Genomic DNA, 21,646 nt, shown 5'->3' with positions numbered 1-21,646 from the left:
TGGCTGTACAATGAACAATTATTGATCAATGTGGTAAAGTTGAGCCAGAAGAGCTAATTGCAGTTCTCTTTGCCTCCATTTTTTAAATCTGTAAAACAGGAGGAGAATTAGCTGTCTTATCTACCTTATAGGTTTTGTTACATACCCAATACTATAGTGTTCTTTATAAACTATTAAGCACTATATGAAAGGTGAAACCCTGGAGTTGCCTTTTTGGCAAGGTTTAGGTTCTAAGAACAGTATTTTAGGTGCAAATCACATACATCCAAAATTACCCTTTAAAAGAACTGAAATATCAATAAATTCAGCCCAGCTATTTTTTTTCCCAGGATTGGAAGATATCACTGTTTCTTTGGTTGAACACCAAATGAAGAATTGTATTTAATTTCCATTTATGGGTCATGTTACACAAAAAATATGCCCTGTATTTTTAAGAACTATCAGTACCCTCAGTTCCCTGAAATGCTCACACAAATAATAAGCATGTGGGAATGGGGACCACTGAGTGAAGGAATAGCAGATTCACTTCTCACATCTCATATTCTTTATGAACTAAAACCCATAATTATGAACTTCTTACAAATGGTTTTATAATGCATATTTCATTGGCTCCTACCTTTGCCTGCTGATACAGGACCTCTAGCTCCTTGCAAAATCTTCTGCCCATAATTTCTAAGAGCCCTGAGACAGTGTTTTACACGGGTTCAAGAATAAGACTTATCTGTGGCCACGTGGATATCTGTTGCTAAAGTTTCTGATGTCTTTGAACACTTCTGGTACTAATCGTTGCGCCAGTCCCATTAAACCAGATCACCACCACCTTCTACTGGACATTTTCATGAGCTCCATTATGGCCCTCAAGGACTTAAAATGCTTCTGTGTTTTCTGGAGACTTCAATACTGCAAAATTATGTCATATTTCCTGCAGAAATGGAAACAAGCCCTAATCACTCACCTATGGCTTATATTTTGTGACATAATAATATTTTGTGGCAAGCACTCCTATTTCTGCTTATGGTGCTTTCCAAGAGGAGTCCATGAAGCTGCATTAAAGAATGAATCTTCCAGATAGGTAAGACATTGTCCCCTCAATGCAAGAGGGACATCCAAGATATAGCATGACATGGGCACTGACCAATTGAGACACTGGCCTAGTGCAATCTAGCAGTGCAAACGGACTAAAGAGTAGCCTAGCCAAACTCCCTTGTCAGTGATACCCAAATTTCTTGACTTGAATGTGAGTCTTTCTGCCAAAACCCTTATGCAAATTACTTCTTGGCTGCCTAAACCCACCGATTTGCTAGATATGCCAAGACATGTTTGAACCCCAGTGGTGGACAAAGCTTTGTCCTACTGTGCTTCTCTGTTATATTTGAATGCATTTAATTAAAAAAAAGATACTCAAATTATATTGTAGCGACAGCAATGGAAACACTTCAAATGTAAGGAAAAAAATTCAGAAAACCAACAAATGAGTCAAACTGTTTTTATTTTTAGACATTTCTGCTGAGTCCTTGTCCATACGCAAATATTTTATAAAATTGTAATTTTAATAATTATAATTAAGTTTCACTTTTCAAATGCAATCGTATAGCTCATTTTGCCAACATTTTTTTGAGTTCCTACTACGCGTACAACATCAACTGAGATCAAGAGAAATGCTTTACATCTCCATGTAGTTTCATTTACATGGGAAGAGAGTTAGCTATAAAGGCAAACCATAAGGATGTCCTCTTTGGGTGACTCCTGTTGATTTTTTTTCACTTGATGGCTTCTGTGGTGCTGAGAAGTACTTTACTTTAACTCCTCTCATGCCAGATTAAAAGCTTAACCTCCACAGAATAGTTTACTTACTTAGAGTTCCAGCTGACTTGGCTCTGTAAGAGATTTATTTGTAATTCTAAAAGGGCCCATGCCCTTTTGACCTTGAAAATATTTTAAAAATGCAGATAAACAGACCATAGTTAGGTTTTAAAACATATACAGCAGTTTTCTCAATCTGCTGCAAGCAAATGTGTTTCCCACCGTATCTGGCATAGTTCTGGGCACACAGCAGACACACAATAAGCACTTGCTAGTGGAATGAGGATATTCAATATTGGGTCTTTTCGTGTGTTTTCCAACATACACCAGCAACATTTATTAAATTTATAGAATCACAGCCAAAGAGTTTAATGATAAAAATTAGGATAATTAGATCACTTTTGATAAAAAGATTAAATGGGAAAACTGTATTCAAATTCTCAGAAAATGGTTAGAGAAAGTAGAATACTGATGGGAGGATATGCTCAACTGTCTCAGACTTGTTAATTCCTCAAAAAGGAAAAAAAAAAAAAAAACCCGAGTTTTTACTGGCTGCATAATATGGACTTAATATAATTTACCTAACTACACCTCTATTATCTGATACTGTTTTCCCTTATTTTCTCTAGGTCTGTATCTTACATGCTAATCTTTTTTTTTTTATAAGGTTTTATTTATTTATTTGAGAAAGAGGAGACAGAGAGAGAGAGAGAGAGAACACGGGGTGAGGGGCAGAGGGAGAAGCAGACTCCCTGCTGAGCAGGAAGCCCGATGCAGGGCTTGATCCTGGGAGTCCAGGATCATGCCTGAGCTGAAGGCAGATGCTTATCCGACTGAGCCCCATTATACGCTAATCTTATATGCATAACTTAAACTACCTCCAGTTCTCTGAACACTTTGCTACATACATTTCTGGCATTGCATAACGTCTTCTCTTTGCCTGTATGTTCTTCCCTTTACCCATCTGGAAAACTGACCTTTGTTTAAAATAGTTGTCTACAAATTGTCTGAGTTAGTACTTTCCTCAGACTCCCAAATGCTCCTAAAAGAGTAGTGAGAGTTATTTAGGGAAATAGTGGTTATTTTTCCCAAATTATTACTTTTATCTTCAAGTACTAGACACTACTAATGAATACACAATATAAATTATAAAAATAATGACAACAACAGACATGGTGAGATATTAATGGATTTACAAAACTGAGCTATAAATCCTCTCCCACAAAAATCCTTTCTGGTCTGATATCTGGTACTTTCTACTACCGTCTGGTTGGGATGTTATACAGGAACACACATTCCATGGGGCCTTGTGCTTTCTCTCCCATTCCCTTTCAGAATTCCATCTTACAGGTACAGCAGTGAAGTCAGAGCAATGATGGCCATCCTGATGGCCACAACCAAATGAGGGAGACAGGCCCTCTCTGCATTCTGGAATTTCTTTTTGGATAATCCATGGGACTTTAAAATTTTGTTTTTCAAGTTTTTCCCCTTCCGAGTTAAGATATTCAATAGCTAAGAAACAGAATGCCATTTTTCTTGTAGCTTCCACATTTTTTTCTCAATTTTTTTATTAACATATAATGTATTATTTGTTTCAGGGGTACAGGTCTGTGATTTATCAGTCTTACACAATTCACAGCGCTCACCACTGTAGCTTTCACATTTACCATCAATGTCATATAAAGACCTAAAGATTTTTATTCTATTCTGAAATGTGAGTCCTATTTCCAAGTGAAGAAAATTTTGACCATTTCTAATTTGGTTCCGGCCAATGAGTTCCCAAACTTTTGTTCTGACTGAGAACTTCTCAGGCATATGTCTATTACATTTTAATGCACATAAAACAAGGCTGAATTACCTAAAAGTTGTTGTAAAGAAGTATGCTTAAGTCAAAGTATTCAATCAACACATACTGTTTTAATTCAATTCATGTGTATATACTTACACTGGTCTAAAAAAGCTCTTCTCAAAAAATGTGAATAGAAATGGGCTAAAATAATATTTTCAAAACATTTCAAAATAATCTAATCAGTAATATATTAACAACACAATTATGCTCTCTTAGGAGGGGACATGTTATAAGCATAAAAAACCGAAAGGATTCATCATGGGTTCGTTTTCCTTTTATCTTAGATAGTACACTCCTTTGGATGGTAAGATTAGAGTATTTATATATGATCTATCAAAGGCTTGATATGAAACTTTTAATACAACCAGAGTCTACTTCACAGTGGCAATATTTCAAACACAGTCCTTTTTCTTTTTGGGTAGTCTCCCATTACTTTCCCATTTGGGCACACCTCATTGGTTGGAACAAGCATGTCCAAGTATGCTGTGTCTTTTGACTCTGGGCACATTTCAGCAACCACACAAGTGTGTTCCCTCAGAGGCTTTCTTACAGTGACAATGTCTTATATCTGCTAAAATATCTCCCATAATTCTCTACTGTCTACAAGACAGAGCCCAGATTTCTTGGTGTAACATTCAAAGCTCTGTCAAATCTGGCCTCAAACTACCTTTTAAACCTTATCTTCCATTAGTCTTCTCTATCAACTTTCTGTTCTAGCCGAACTGGTTTTTCTGAAGTCAGAAGAACAGACTCACATTGCCCTTAGTTGCTCTGATAGCTCCACCCACCTCAGAGTTTACTAAGAAGGGGGTTTGTTTGGTGGGTTGGAAATGAAGTGGTGGAAAATAATTTACTTCCTCTCTCTTTTCTTCATCTTCAAATCCTAGTACTCATCCTTTAAGATCCACTTTAGATTGAAGTGTTTTCCACTCACCTAAGTAGGACAGCATGAGCAGTTAGTTTGAGCAAATTATGTTCTGCCTCATACATTTTTTATGGATTCAAAATGTGATTTTAAATAATTATTTATTTAACTTTCCATGTGTTTGTTTCCCTAGAAGATAAGCTCCCCAAGGGCACAGAACCATTCATGTGGCTCATGAACCTCTTTATATCAGGTGTCTAACAGATGTCTTGCATACAGTATGTACTTAGTAGATATTGGCTAGTTTTATTAATTTAACTCACATTACAAAAGATTATCAATAAAAATGTTATCCAAAATAACATTTTTGGATAGCTTTGCTGAGAAATTTGGAGTCTTTGTTAAGAGTCCCATGCAATCAGAGGCTTTCTGAGGAATATGTGAATCACAGTGAAGAAATGAATTAGTTTGGGGATGAATTTCCTTTAAAACCAAACGAATTTATTGTAAAAATATTAAATGAAAACATTTAACGTTAATATTTTCATCTATAATTAAATATGCTATTTTATTTTTTTTAAGATTTTTTATTTATTTGACAGAGAGAGAGAGACAGTGAAAGAGGGAACACAAGCAGGGGGAGTGGGAGGGGGAGAAGCAGGCTTCCTGCTGAGCAGAAAGCCTGATGCGGGGCTCGATCCCAGGACCCTGGGATCATGACCTGAGCCAAAGGCAGACGCTTAACGACTGAGCCACCCAGGTGCCCCAATATGCTACTGTATTAACAAAATTATTCCAATTTTTGTCTTCCTTTTCAATCTTGATCCAAATGTATGTATATTTAGCAGAATTGGAAATATGGTAACAATCTACAGTTCTATATTTTTCAATTAGTATTGTTTCTGAGTTGCTATTAGTCTTTACACTGTTACTGGCTGCATAATATGGACTTAATATAATTTACCTAACTACACCTCTATTATCTGATACTGTTTTCTCTTATTTTTCTCTAGGTCTGTATCCTATAAGCTAATCTTATATGCATAATTTCAAACTACCTCCAGTTCTCTGAACACTTTGCTACATACATTTCTGGCATTGCATCACCTCTTCTCTTTGCCTGTGTGTTCTTCCCTTTACCCATCTGGAAAACTGACCTTTGTTTAAAATAGTTGTCTACAAACGTTTTTGATCTTATACCCTACTAGTAAAGAACGTTTTAATATCAGCTCCAATATAATCTGCATATTTATAAAACATATACTCTTGACCTAATGTGATATGCACATATAAGACATATACAAGAATAAAAAAGGATAAGGTATAATAAACAATATTTAAAAATTGATTTTTATTTAAGGCCTCAAACATTTTTGTTCTCACCCCTCACCCCCCTCAAAACCAGTAACACTGTCCCAGATGCAAAGTCTTTAAACATTTTGGTAACTGTGAAGACTTCACACTGCCATTAGTTACATTGTAATCATACTTAAATTTAGGGTAAGCTTTGTCTTTACCTATAGTAGATGACAACTCCTTATTTCCAAAATTCTTCCCGAGAATTTCAAAATGTTTGGGCCATTTCTTGTCAAATTTGATTAACTCATACTGTTTTTACCTAATGATGTGAATGATGAAGAGTTCCTACCAAGAGTAGGAGAACATCAACTTTGCTATTTTGTTTGTTCACTTACTCTTGCGTTGTTAGTAAACTATGTCATCTATATTTGTAGGAATCATTTCAACCTGTGAGGGCTGATTTAGTTAAAAGCCAAATATGACTGAAAATCCACTTAATTAAGCACAAATAAAGTGCCATATATTGCTGAAGACCTAAAAAAGCAGGAGGGTGCCTTGTATTCACAACCCCTTCAAGGCTGTGGATTCCTCCTCTTCTTTTAGGATAGCTGTAGTGTGAACCATGTGATACCCCTTCCTCTGACACAGGGTCTGAGAAGGATGCCAGTATCTACCAGTTAATTAATCATTAGAAAGGTAATTTCTTACTTTTTAAAGATAAAAATAAGTTTTAATCGTTCTAACACCACAAAAGTTTATCCTGTACACCCTCTGGGTGCATACACTCAATTTTGGAGACCAGTAGTTTAAACACAGCTTAGAAAATGATCTCTGGGACATCTCTCCCCCATGCTAGTCCATAGATGCCCAAATGACTACGATGTTGTCTGTTTACATGTCTCCACTCCACAAAAGCTCCTCTAAAACTGGAACAAGACAGTAGTCCTCTCTGAATGGCTTTATCTTAATACTTCTGTATTCTTAGCCCTGGCACAGTGCCCTACAGAGAGATCAGGAGCTGAATAAATGATCACTAAATAGATTTGAGTGAAGCTTCTTCTGGATTGTTTCTTTTGGATGATTCTCTAAGGAGATATTCCCAGGGCAAGGGCACAAGAATTAAGCTATAGGTTTGAAAACTACTTTCTAGTTGTGTAAACTTGAACAAGTTACTTCTCTTGTTCCTCAGTTTTCTCATCAGTAAAATAAAGAAAAATTTCATCTACTATATAAGGGCTTAGTGCCCCAAACACCTACCACGGTCCTCAGATGAGTTAACTTTTATTGTTGGTAAAGGGTATAATTTTCATTAAAGGGGACTCTTTGAGTGGAAAGGAGAGACCAAAAGTGACAAAGACAAGAAAGGATCAGAAAATCTCCAGAAACAACAAAACAAGTATTAAAATGGCAATAAATACGTGTCCATTAATAATTACTTTGAATGTAAATGGATTAAACATGCCAATCAAAAGACATAGGGTGGGGATGCCTGGGTGGTTCAGTCCGTTAAGCGTCTGCCTTTGGCTCAGGTCATGATCCCAGGGTCCTGGGATTGAGCCCCACATCCAGCTCTCTGCTCAGCGGGGAGCCTGCTTCTCCCTCTGCCTGTTGTGCCCCCTGCTTGTGTGCACGCTTGCTCTCTCTCTCTCTGACAAATAAATAAATCTTTGGAAAAAAAAAAAAAAAGACATAGGGTGTCAGAATGGATAAAAAACAAGACCCATCTTTATGCTGCCTCATTTTAGACAAGAGACTCATTTTAGACCTAAGGACACCTGCAGATTGAAAGTGAGGAGATGGGGAAACATTTATCATGCAAATGGATGTCTAAAGAAACCGGGAGTAGCAATACTTATATTGGACAAACTAGGCTTTAAAACAAAGACTGTGGGGTGCTGGGTAGCTCAGTCAGTTAAGCATCCAACTCTTGATTTTGGCTCAGGTCATGATCTCAGGGTTGTGAGATCGAGCCCTGCGTCGGCTCCACCCTGGGCGTGGACCCTCCTTGAGATTCTCTCTCTCCTTCTCCCTCTGCCCCTCCCCTCCTGCTCTCTCAATAAATAAACAAACAAACAAAGACCGTAACAAGAGACAAAGAAGGGCACTATATAATCATAAGGGGGACAATCCAATTGTAAATATTTATGCACCCAACATGGGAGCACCCAAATATATAAAAGAATCAATAACAAACATAAAGGAACTAATTGATAATAATACTATAATACTGGGGGACTTTAACACCCCACTTACAGCAATGGACAGATCACCTAAGCAGAAAATCCACAAGGAAACAATGGCTTTGAATGACACACTGGACCAGATGGACTTAACAGATATATTCAGAACATTCCATTCCTAAAACAGCAGAATACACATTTTTTGCAAGTGCACATGGAACATTCTCCAGAATAGATCACATACCACGTCAGAAAACAGGCCTCAACAAATACAAAGACTGAAGTCATAACATGCACCTTTTCTGACTACAACACTATAAAACCAGAAGTCAACCACAAGAAAAAAATCTGGAAAGACCAAAAATACATGGAGGTTAAACACCATGCTACTAAACAATGAAAGAGTCAACCAGGAGATCAAAGAAGAAATTAAAAAAAAAAATATGTGGAAACAAATGAAAATAAGAACACAAAAGTCTGAGACCTTTGGGATACGGCAAAAGCGATCCTAAGAGGGAAGTGTATAGCAAAACCGGCCTATCTCAAGAAGCAAGAAAAATCTCAAACAACCCAACCTTACACCTACAAGAGCTAGGAAAAGAACAACAAATGAAGCCTAACGCCAGCAGAAGGAAGGAAATAATAAGGATTAGGGCAGAAATGAATGATACAGAAACTAAAAAAACAAGAGAACAGATCAATGAAAACAGGAGCTGGTTCTTTGAAAAAAATAATAAAATTGAGAAACCTCTAGCCAGACTTGTCAAAAAAGAAAAAAGACCCACATAAATAAAATCACAAACGAGAAAGGAGAAATCACAACCAACATCACAGAAATACAAACAATTATGAGAGAATATTATGAAAAACTATATGCCAACAAATTGGACAACGTAGAAGAAATGCATAAATTCCTAGAAACATAAAAACTACCAAAACTGAAATAGGAAGAAATAGAAAACTTCAATAGCCTGATAACAAGCAAAGAAACTGAATCAGTAATCAAAAAACTCCCAACAAACAAAAGTCCAGGACCAGATGGCACAGGTGAATTCTACCAAACATTTAAAAAGAGTTAATACCTAGTCTTCTGAAATGGTTCAAAAACACAGAAAAGGAAGGAAAAGTTCCAAATTCATTTTATGAAGCCAGCATTACCCCGATACCAAACCAGCTAAAGACTCCCCTAAAAAACAGAGAACTACAAGCCAGTATCTCTGATGAACATGGATGCAAAAATTCTCAATAAAATACTAGCAAACCAAAGCCAACAATACATTACAAAAATCACTCACCATGATTAAGTGGGATTTATTCCTGGGTTGCAAGTGTGGTTCAATATTCACAAATCAATCAATATGACACACCACATTAATAAAGGAAAGGAGAACCATATGATCATTTTAATAGATGCAGAAAAAGCATTTGGCAAAGTACAACATTCATTTGTGATAAAAACTCTCAATAAAGTAGGTTTAGAGGGAACATACCTCAACACAATAAAGGCCATATGTGAAAAACCCACAGCTAATATCATACTAAATGGGGAACAAGTGAGAGCTTTTCCTCTATGGTCAGGAATAAGCAGGGATGTCCACTCTCACCACTGTTATTTAACACAGCACTGGAAGTCCTAGCCACAGCAATCAGACAACAAAAAGAAATAAAAGGCATCCACATTGGCAAGGAAGAATTAAAACTTTCATTATTTGCAGATGACATGATACTAACATATAGAAAACCCAAAAGATTCCACTAAGAAAAACCTGCTAGAACTGATAAATAAATTCAGTAAAGTCACAGGATACAAAATCAATATACAGAAATCTGTTGCATTTCTATACACCGATAATTGCATTGCATTCCTATACACTAATAATGAAGCAGCAGCAAGAGGAATTAAGAAATCAATCCCATTTACAACTGCACCAAAAACAATAAGATACCTAGGATTAAACCTAACCAAAGAGAAAGACCTGTACTCTGTACTCTGAAAACTATAAAACCCTGAGGAAAAAAACTGAAGATGACACAAAGAAAAGGAAAGACATCCCATGCTCGTGGATCAGAAGAATATTGCTGAAATGTCTATACCACCCAAAGCAATCTCCACATTTAATGCAATCCCTATCAAAATACCACCAGCATTTTTCACAGAGCCAGAACAAATAATCCTAAAATTTGTAGGGACCACAAAAGACCCCAAATAGCCAAAGCAAACTTGAAAAGCAAAGCTGGGGGCATCACAATTCCAGACTTTAAGTTATACTTCAAAGCTATAGTGATCAAAACAGTATGGTACTGGCACAAAAATAGACATATAGATCAACAGAACAGAAAACCCAGAAATGAACTTCAACTATATGGTCAATTAATCCTTGACAAAGCAGGAAAGAATATCCAATGGGAAAAAGACAGTCTCTTCAACAAATGGTGTTGGGAAAACTGGACAGCAACATGTAGAAGAATGAAATTGGACTTTCTTACACCAAACACAAAAATAAATTCAAATATTAAAGACCTAAATGTGAGACCTGAAACCATAACAATCCTAGAAGAGAATACAAGCAGTAACTTCTTTGACATCGGCTACAGCAACTCCTTTCTAGACATGTCTTCTGAGGAAAGGGAAACAAAAGCAAAAACAATTGGGACTTCACCAAAATAAAAAGTTTTTGCACAAAAAAAGAAACAATCAGTGAAATTAAAAGGCAGTCTACAGAATGGAAGAAGATATTTGCAAATGACATATTGGATAAAGGGTTAGCCTCCAAAATCTGTAAAGAACTTATAAAACTCAACATCCAAAAAAAAATTACCTACTTTTCCTGTTAGATTATTTTCCTGTGGAACATTTATCAAAATTATTGACCAAGGGTGCCTCTGTGTCAGTTTATTAATTCCTAATAAAATTGAGCAATTTCACTTTTTTCTTTGGTTCTTCTGCAATCCTACCCTTGTGTTTTCTTCTTAAGTGTTTTGTTTCTTATGTAAAAGTGGAAAATGAAGATATTACTGGAAAGCATGGAGACAATAAAGATCATCCAAAATGCCATTAAAATGAGTATTTCCAGACATCTGTGTGTGCTTGCCAGATAATTTTATGTAAATGAGATAAACAATGTTATTTTTGATGGAAGGCAGAGTAATCTAGCAGAAAGACACTCAGGTGTAAATCCCATCCCAGCTCTTCTATTTTTAAGAATTATTTATTTATTTTAGAGAGAAAAAGAGAGCGCGTGCACATGCACAAATGCAAGTGGGGGGAGGGGCAGAGAGAGAGAATCTTCAAGCAGATTGCCTGCTGACCATGGAATCTGATGCGGGGCTTGATCCCACGACCCATGAGATCATGACCTGAGCAGAAACCGAGAGTTGTATGCTCAACCAACTGAGTCACCCAGGTGCCCCTACCGCTCTGCCTTTACTGATCATGAGACCTTGAGCGTGTACTTATCCTTCCCTCTGTGTATTAAAAGAAGGGCTAATAATACTTATCTCTTGGGGTTTTGAGAGAAATTAAATAAGTACTCAATAAATGTAAGTTTATTTTCCCTTTCTTCTTAATCTTTGACCTTGATATTGGAGGGCTTTCCTAGAGTTCATTACTAAACAACTCTTGTTTATCTCATAGTATTTGACTACAAGTATCTGGAGCAAAGAGACCATATCTTATTAAATTTTGACGACCAGCACCCAAACTTTAGGGGTTTAATATATGTTTGCTAAATAAATGAGGTCCTCAAAGAAGAGTTTCCTTGTGGACTTCTATTTGGAATGGCTGACTCTGGGTTCATTTAATTAAACTGCATCTCATATCCTATTTGCCATCTTCATTCTTAAGCTTGCCTATATTTTCTCCTAGTTTCAATTAAAAATGCAGCTAAATCGGGGTGCCTGGATAGCTCAGTTGGTTAAGCGTCTGATTATTTTTTTTAAAGAATTTTATTTTATTTTTTATTGTAAAAATTTTTATTTATTTGAGAGAGAGAGAGAGAGAACACAATGGGGAGGGGCAGAGGAAGAGGGAGAAGCAGACTCCCCACTGAGCAGGGAGCCCAACATGGGGCTCAATCCTGGGACTCCAGAATCATGACCTTAGCCAAAGGCAGACTATTAAACGACTGAGCAACCCCGGTGCCCCTAAGCGTTTAATTCTTGATTTTGGCTTGGTTCATGGTCATGAGGTCCAGCCCCAAGTTGAGCTCTGCACTCAACAGGAAGCCTGCTTGAGATTCTTTCTCCCTCTCCCTTTGCCCCTCCCCCTGCTCATGCAGGCACTCTCTCCCTAATAAATAAATAAATCTTAAAAAAAAAAAAAATGCAGCTAAGTGATTTTAAGCAAGTCACTTACTGTAGTGTACAGTTTCCTCATTTATAAAAACAGAATAATAGTTTCATACTAGTACTTCCTAAACTTCATAAACATGATAGTACTTCCTAACTGCAAACTGCTATACAAATTTGTTATTACTACAGAAGTTAGCTCATTGTGCATTTTAATTCATAATTATTATCTTGGGGACACACTCATCAACCTCTTTTTTTCCTATTATACTACCTGTTCTGTACCACCCAGCTTTCCTACATTTAACTTTTTCTAATCCTTTGGTTTATTGTTACTGTGGCTCAGAATCACTGATCTCTGCAAGGGAGCATTTGATGAGCCCTGGAGGAAACCAAACTAGAGATATGTTCACAACAAGTCACACACAGTTCAAGATGTAAGGCTTAGACTTCAAGATAAAGCAAGACAGACCAGCAGAGGTGAGGACCGCATTTGGGAGAAGTATGGAGTAGAGGCTAGGAACAGGAGATCTGATTCCTGGCTCTGTTACTTTAGCTATGTGACTTCAGGTAAGTTTAGTAAACCTTTCTGGCCCTACATTTTCCCATCTGAAAAGTGGAGGTGGTAACAATACATACATCATAGTATTATAAATTTGAGATAATATGTGTGAAGCACTTAAGAACAGTGCCTGGCACGTTGTAAACACTCAGTAAATATCAACTATTATAATTATTATAAACTGATCAGTGGTTGACAACAGGTGGAAGGTAAAGCAAGAGTTTGAAAGTTCAGAGAAACACTGAATGTTAATTTCAGCAGTTCTGTATTTTCTCATTAACTTCTCCCTTCTTAAGCCCTTCTAGACTGAAATACTTCTTTTCCTTAAAATTTCCCTGAGTCAGATTTTTTTAACAGCATCAGTTCAAAATATTTGAAGGCAGTAACAATAAGGCTACTCATCAAACTTAAGTCTGACTATTTTTCTACTTTATTGTATATAGAAGAACAGCCATGTTTCCAATTTGTATAACCTAAACATTTGTTATTCACTTTTCCTGCTGGTATAATTGGAAGTAGGGGTATGGAGTAAAGAGGAAGGCAGGATTTAAAGCTTTGCTTCACAACATTTTAGGTACTAGAGGCAAAGGTCTTTCATAATGCCATGGAGAGACATTACCTGACAAAGTTGCCATGCACTGAGTTTGCTTTTAACATTCTTTATCCATTTCTGTGACATCCAGAGACCTCATGTTTTCTTTTAACTGCAAAGAACAAGAGCCTCTATTGGCTATAAAACCTATGCTCAGGTTTGACATTACAAATTGCATGCCGGCCATGTCTATTCCTGGTTGTTTTTAGTTTGGCCTGCAGGGTTCTGAATATTGGTTGCCAATACTTAAAAACCCGAAGATTTCACACAAAAATCCAGCTTTAGGGTTTCTCTTGGGGGGAAAAAACCACGTATCTCAGAACCATGGACCCACATTCTTGTGAGCAACAATCTGCTAGTGCTTAACAGCTGCTCCTTTCAGTTACAGCATGGACACTAATTTGTCACATTTCTTATTATTCTCCATTGTTTTACACCAGGCCAGTTTCATTCATTTGCTTTATTTTTCTGCCCGCCCGCTCCCCGTAGATTTGAGTCTGCAAACCCTATCTAGACTTTTCCTGTCTCCCATCAAAGCTTACTTTGTTCCAAGTCCCTCACAAGTTTTTCAAAGCAATAGCTAAGTAATCTGATCAACTATGAGTATTTTTACATGTGCTTTCTGGAGATAGTATCTTCATAAAAAGGATGACTCTGCAGGTGGAAATTACAGGCACCACAGGATTACAGTCAGGATGGCAACTGTCCATTCTACTTTTTCTGCTATCCTGGCTTATCCACACCTCACTGTCCTCAGGCAAACCTAAGGAATTGGTTCTCAGTAGAACAATGAACACCGGCCTAAGTGAGAAACCTGCTTAACTAGTACTTTTATTTATAGACTGCCCTAGTTCCAAAGGACCGAAAGCTATGGGCTATTCTGACTCCCCGTTTCCTCGGAGGCTTCAGGATATCCGGCCTGACGGCATTTCCCCATACCTGTTTTCGGGGCTCGCTTTGCGCTGGGCAGTCGCGCCCAAGGAGCGCGCGCATCCAGCATGAGCTCATTTCTCAGGGGCGTTTCCAGAAGGCCCGGCCTGGCTGCGCACACCAGGCGCAGTCGGCCTCACTTTATCAATGGCCACCTTTGCTGGGCAGCGCGCGAGCGCCCGCAGGCGCTGCCTCTCTAGAAGCTTTGTTCCTACTTTAGCGTCTGAGAGTTCGCACCCGACTGGGTAGGCGGCTCTGGACCCGTCTGGCCCTTTCGGGGAAGACGCTGGTTCTTCGGACGCGCTATCCCGGGCGGAGGGAAGGCTCCAGCGCGCAATTTTAGCCGCGTCGGGCCGAGAGACTCTTGGTGGGTGGGGAGAGCCCCTCTAAACTCTCTGTTCGCTTGAGCGCTCCGAGCCCAGCGCCGCTGACCGCAGCAGTTTCGGACCGGCTGCGCAGAGTGCCCGCGCTCCCTATCTGCGGTTTCCACAACGGCTGACAGAAGCCGCAGACAAGCCCATCACACGGTCCGCCACGACCCCACTAGCGAGGCTCTCCGCTCTTGGGACCGCCGCCGCAGGGGGAAGGCCAATCACACCGCATCTAGGTCTTGCGATTGGACGGCACTGAGTGCTGATTGGCTGCCGCTACGGGTTTCGGCCTCCCTCCTTTTCCCTTTTGCCCCCACTCCAGTTCCAAAGCTTCAAGCCAATGAAAAGGCGCTTTATAGACGCCCTCCCTTTTCTTTCTTCTTCTCCCCACCTTGGCGAGGGAGGAGACGTTCTGACTGGCCATCCTGTCCTCGGAAGCCCCCCTCGCTTCACCAATCACTGAGGGAGGTACACTCCCAGCGGAGTTTTCGGCCAATTACAAGGCGGCCGCGGCGCCCAGCCGTGCTGTTTCACCAGTGACTCCGGGTTTCACTGTCCTTAACTCTTCAAGCTTTTTCGTGAGGGCCGGCCACTGTGATTGGCCACTGCTGCCATTGTCGAATTTCTCCTCTAGCCAGCCGTGGAATGAGAACCCACCTTCTTCTCGTTCGGCTATCTTCGGCATTTTCCGCTTTTTTGGGCGTGGATTTCTAGGGACACTTTCTAATTGGTTTCTCGGGTCGATCGGCTTTTTCCGGGAGGAGTCGCAAACAATCGACGTCCGTGATTGGCTCTTCTCCGGCTTCGGCTCCGTAGCCGAAGCGGGCGGGCGCGGACCTCGGCCGGCGATTCCCAGACGCCTGTTACGCGGGTGGCGGGGCGCTGGGCGGTGTAAGGCTGGGTGGGGGAGGAAGGAGGCGGAGGACGAGTAGGAGGGGGGAGGGGGAGTGGGGAAGAGCTAGGCGGCTGCGCAGACGGCACTCCTCACACAGAGCAGCCCCCGACCCGGGCGAATGCAGGCTTGTGCTGCCGCCGCCGCCACCGCCGCCGCCGCCCGGGCCGAGTGACAAAGGAAGGAAGGAAGGAAGCGAGGAGGAGCCGGCCCCGCAGCCGCTGACAGGGCTCCGGGCTGGGGGCAAAGCGCGGACACTTCCTGAGCGGGCACCGAGCAGAGGCGAGGGGCGGGAGGGCGGCCGCGCTGGTGCCGCGGACGGGGGAGGGGGCCCCAAGGGACGGAAGCGGTTGCCGGGTTCCCATGTCCCCGGCGTATGGGGAGCAGTCGAGGATCCGCTGCCTGGGGTCTGAAGGGAGCTGCCTCCGCCACAGCCGCCGCCATGGCCGCTGGATCCAGCCGCCGCCTGCAGCTGCTCCTGGCGCAATGAGAAGAGGAGCCGCCGCCACCGCCCGCCTCTGACTGACTCGCGACTCTGCCTCCCTCCAGTTCGCCGGGCCCCCGCCGTCAGCCCGCCGGATCCCGCCGCTGCCGGAGCCGCAGCGTTTCCCGTCGCATCTCCGAGCCACCCCCTCCCTCACCCTCCCTCCTTCCCATCCCCCCTTCTTTTCAAGCGTGAGACTCGTGATCCTTCCGCCGCTTCCCTTCTTCATTGACTCGGAAAAAAAATCCCCGAGGAAAATATAATATTCAAAGTACTTATTTTCAATCAAGTATTTGCCCCCGTTTCACGTGATATATTTTTTTTAAGACTCCCCCCTCCCTTTTTCCCCTCCAAGGAAGGGGAGGGGAAAGAATTATATTTTTTTTTTCAGCCCCACATCATCTATATGTTAAATATCCATACTGATCTGTCTTGAAGGAGAAATACATCGCTCGTTTTTTTTTATAGCTGTACAAAAGGAGTGAAAAGCCAAGAGGACGAAGTCTTTTTTTTTTTTTTTTTTAAATCTTCTTGTGGGAAAACTTAATGCTGCATTTATCATTAACCTAACACCCCAACATAAAACAAAAGGAAGACAAGGAGGAAGGAAGGAAAAGAGGGTGATCCGGGAACAGAGTGATCATGTCAGGGCGGCCCAGAACCACCTCCTTTGCGGAGAGCTGCAAGCCAGTGCAGCAGCCTTCAGCTTTTGGCAGCATGAAAGTTAGCAGTGAGTATTGATTTTATTTTACACCCCTTCTCCACCTCATCCTTAAGATAAAAAGCCTTTACTAACCAGGATCTTAAAATATTAAACCTCCTGCTAATAATAATCAGAGGTGGTGGAAAAGGGCAAAAACCTGTCTCAGTCAAGGATGAGGCAGCTCCCTCTTTCCTCCTCCCATATCACCTCCCCCGGTCTCATTAACCTTGAATTGAGAGAATATGCTTTTTGTTTGGATGATTTGATTTGAAACTTGTTTCTTTTCTTATACTTTTTGTGCTGTTGGTAGTCAGCTTTATCAAGTGCTTGAGTATTTCCATGTTAAAATAGTGATGAAAGTATTTACTTGCTCATCCTTTCGAATAAAGAGAAGGACAAGACGATTCAAATCGTTATGTACATTTGCAGAGTATGTGTCTTTTGAAATGAGGGTTATTTTATTTGGCTCAGGTCTCAGGGGTTATCATAGTTTTGTATACTTGCTAGAAAGGCTAAATGTCACAGTCTTCCTAACATTTGTTTCTTGCCTGTGTGATTACAAAGTATTTGTTCTTAATCCAGAGATGAACTTGCTCAGTACCTAGCATTCACGTTTGGAGGGGAGCCTTGAGTTCTCCCTTTAGAAAGGGTCGGTGGGAGCTGGTAGAGACCCAGTAGCAGTAGTATCGCTACAGGCATTGTTTTAATTGGACACATGATTTAATGTTATCTCTTAACCTTCCCGTTTTGACATTACCAATTTACCACTATATAATTTATGTATAATCAAAAGGTAACTTGGAAGTAGGTCCAAGTTTTGATTGAGGTTTGTATTGTCATGTTGCCAGATACTAAGTTGAATGTTAATTGTCACTGACTCATCATTAAGTTCAGTTTTGGGGTGCCATCGCATTCAGCACTTGTTAAATGATCTAGAGTTCAAGGGTCCCTTCTTAGGACTATTTAAAATACTCTTGCATTGGTTTCCTGCCACATTTAGATAAAACTATGGGTTTAGTTATAACAATATGGATTTAGACCTTTCTGTCATAGCTTTTGCAGAAGGCTGTAGTCCTGAATATAATAGGGATATTTGAGCTTGTGTTTAGGGTTGTTGCTAGACTGTACTTTTGTACCAGATTTGTGCTAAATAGCCTGTGTTCTTGAGGTGTTTGGGATACTAAGTATCTACTCTTCCAAAGTATCTGTATTTGTAGATATGTTTATGTGGTATTTAGTGACAGCTTATTTAAACCATACTTCCAGAATTTGACAAAACTATCTACATTGTTTCCTTATTTCTCGAGAAAGGGGCACAGTGAGGGCAAAGAAAAACTATTTTGTTGCCTAGGAGAAGGAGAGAACTGAAGAACTGAGATTTTTAAAAAATATATACATGCTGTTATGTGACATTGATTATATCCTTAAGCAACCTAAAATTATCATTTTTAATTGAGCTCAGGATTTCAATTCATGTTCTCTTTTGGACTTGCCTGAAACAGGGTAGTCTAAGGTAGTAGCTGAATGGCAGATCAGTTTTAAAAGTTATTTATTATTTATTTTTGTGACTAGTACAGAATGCTGGGTATGTGAAGAGGGGAGCTGATGATGCATTTTTCAGAGAAGAGTCAAGCTTTCTAAGCACTTCATGGGGTCATTTGAAAGGAATATTTTAAAATTCTGGGGTAATTTTCAGCTATGATGAGGCAAATCTTATAATAGGTACTTAAGAGCCTCTTGTACTGGAGTGTTTGTATGTTTTTCATCTTGGTAATATAGTTTAAAAACCACTTGAAATCAATTTTAGGTAATTATTTTATTAGATCAATTTCAGAGAGCAAAATAGAATAGCTTATAATGTTAAGTTTTTGGACTTTTCATTTTGTTTCTGTTATTTTCTTTGAAAATGATTCCTTAATTCTTGGTAATGTGGTTGTTGACTGAGGATGGAGTAACTCTTGTAAAGTGCATAGGTTAAAGTGTTTAATTTTCTATTCTCATATAGATCAACTTAACATTTAAAAAATTGGAGTTCAATGCAAATTTTGTGTTTTTGACAACCTTGACTTTAAGGACATTTTAGAATAAAAAGGGTATCATTAAACATTTGTTACAGTGCTACTGTTCTAAGGGACCCCTGTTCAAGAGAGAAATATATAAAGAAATTAAAGTCCTTGGCCTCAAAAGCTTATCATTTAGTCGTAGAGGCAGGTTATGGGACAAACTATGAAAACAATATCATGATGAATGCAAGAGTATAAATACAAGTAGAAAGCTTTGTTCAGAGGGATGAAGAATACAGGGGTGTGAGGCCTCTGGGTTGGAGAGGAAGGACTTCCTGCAGAGACGTGTTTTAAGACAGGTGTTAAAGGAGGCAGTCGCTTGAATTGAGAAGCATAAAGGTTTCTAGATGGAAGGAATGAACAGAAGCACAGAGGTGGTGATTTTTGTGTGGCAGTTAGATGATTTTTGTACTTACCAAGCAAGTTGGTAAATCTGAGTTAAAGGGGCCTAAGTAGGATAATAAGAAGAGATAGTTTGGGAAATGTGTTAACCATAGCTGATGGAGGGCAGAGGGGGCCTGTAAGAGTTTGGTTGTCATTCAAGAGAGATTGGGATTTACTGTAGATTGGTGAACAGATATTGGAAGGTGATTTGGGCAGCTGGGTTAATGGATTACAGTAGACATTAGAGCCCTTTCAGGGAGATAGTAGGGTATGTTGTGAACATGAAGAAGTATTAAATAAAATGTGAAAATGTTATGAAAATAACACATTTGAGAGATAGTGTGAATAATGAACTGGCAGGATTTTGGATTGGATCGAAGGGGAATATTTGGGAAGGAGTCAGGAGTTAAAAATAAATTCTTATGTTGTTGGTCTGGAAGACTTGACTGCTGAGTTATATTGTCGATTGTAATGGGAAAGTTGAGAAAGTGCTGAGATGAGAAGGTAGATGAGTTCACTTTTTAAAAATTTAATGTACTATAGGTTCCCTTGAAGTTCAGCAGACAGCATTTGGTTACTGGCAATGATATTTAACTTTACAGTCTATTAACTGCATAGTTTCTAATTTTTCTTCACTTAAAAATGTTAGATTTATTTTTGGGAGCAGTAAACTAATGGTTTTTATTTAAATGCTTTCTATTAAAGTCTTAAAAAAGAAATTTTTTATGTAGATTCAAAAGCCTCACCCTTGACCCTAGTTATAGCAGTTCCATGGTAATTTATCAAAAAACAGTGGAAATATTTTTTGGATTAAACTGTGATGTAGAAACTTTAGATATTTTATTTTGTTTTTTTATAAAGATTTTATTTATTTATTTGACAGAGAGAGGGAGAGAGAGAGCACAAGCAGGGGGAGCTGCAGGGCTGAGGGAGAGGGAGAAGCAGGCTTCCTGGGGAGCAGGGTGCTGGACATGGGGCTCTATCCCAGGACTCTGGGATCATGACCTGAGTCAAAGGCAGACACTTAACCAACTGAGCCACCCAGGTCGCCCCAAAACTAGATATTTTAAATAGCCTTTAATTTAATCTTTGGTACGTTTAAAACCTGTTTTTCATAAATAATGATTATTCTTAGGTAAACTTAAAATAATGATAGTAATAGGGGCGCCTGGGTGGCTCAGTCGTTAAGCGTCTGCCTTCGGCTCAGGTCATGATCCCAGGGTCCTGGGATCGAGCCCCACATCAGGCTCTCTGCTCAGCGGGAAGCCTGCTTCTCCCTCTCCCACTCCCCCTGCTTGTGTTCCCTCTCTCGCTCTCTCTCTCTGTCAAATAAATAAAATCTTTAAAAAAAAAAAATAATGATAGTAATAGTAATAATAGCAGTCTTTATTTGGTTTGTGGAGGCTCCAGCAGAAATTAAAAGTTGATTTTATAATAGATATTTTTTGCCTTTTTGGTTGAGTTAAGCATTCATCCCAAGTTTGTTTGTTTGTTTATTTATTTTAAAGATTTATTTAGAGAGAGGGAGAGCACGAGCAGGAGGGGCAGAGGGACAGGGAGAGAGAAACTCAAGCAGACTCCATGTTGAGGGCAGAGCCCGAAATGGGGCTCAATCTCACGACCCTGAGATCAGGACCTGAGCCCAAACCAAGAGTCAGGCGCTTAACAGATGCCTGTATATTTGTATATTTCAGGTATTTTTTTTTTTACTTACTGTGGTGAAACCAGTGTTTCTTTTTGGTTCACATTCAGATGCAAGTGTTGTTAAGTAAATGTTAGCAGCTATACAGTTCCTCCTGTAGAATTGCATAATATTTTACTCAAAAAAGAGAAGGTAAAGGACTTTCTATGGTGATTTTGGTTAAAATATTAGTAATAAATCCTTTTGGTATACTGTTGGCAAAAATTTAGCTAATTGGCTAGGTTTAATTTTTAAATATAAGATTTAGAAAGAGGAAAGTAAATCAGTGTCATTTATTTCCTCATATAAAACTTTTTACATCAATTTTTTTTTAGTGAAGAGAGAATAATTAATAGTAGTTGCATATTATTGTGCAGTGTTTAGTTATATTGTATTAAAACCAAAAACTACGTGGCAACTTAGAGTTATTCTGTTCCCAGGGGAGTTTCATTTCCTTGTGACATCTAAAAATTAGGTTATTAGAATTTAGCCAATTTCTAGATCATCCATGTTTATGTGGATGAGAGCTCATGTATGAGGCTGAAAGCCTTACTTTCATTAAGTTTTCATTCCTTTCCCGATCAGACCTTTCCAGAGTTGTTAAAACACTAATAGTTTCATATAAGAATTGCATGCTTTCTTGTTGGCATGCATCTGTAGAATGCTAATTGTGAAATGATTTTAAGGCACAGGTACTAGGA

At 39.5% G+C, this 21,646-nt stretch overlaps 1 protein-coding gene across 3 annotated transcripts in view; it reads left to right on the top strand.

Annotated features, from left to right (window-relative positions):
- The first annotated feature begins 15,843 nt into the window (after window positions 1-15,843).
- GSK3B (glycogen synthase kinase 3 beta) overlaps window positions 15,844-21,646 on the top strand; it is a 208,073-nt gene continuing 202,270 nt past the window's right edge. For all 3 annotated transcript variants that reach the window (XM_036111758.2, XM_036111756.2, XM_036111759.2), the window contains exon 1: window positions 15,844-16,844. In XM_036111758.2, coding sequence (XP_035967651.1) covers window positions 16,757-16,844 — 88 coding nt within the window. In that variant the 5' untranslated portion in view covers window positions 15,844-16,756. The remainder of the gene's footprint in view (window positions 16,845-21,646) is intronic.

The sequence above is a fragment of the Halichoerus grypus genome, chromosome 1 (assembly GCF_964656455.1).
Source record: "Halichoerus grypus chromosome 1, mHalGry1.hap1.1, whole genome shotgun sequence".
In the NCBI taxonomy this organism is placed as follows: Eukaryota; Metazoa; Chordata; class Mammalia; order Carnivora; family Phocidae; genus Halichoerus; species Halichoerus grypus.
Note: the sequence above shows the minus strand (reverse complement) of the source record. Positions and strands in the feature narration are given on the sequence as shown.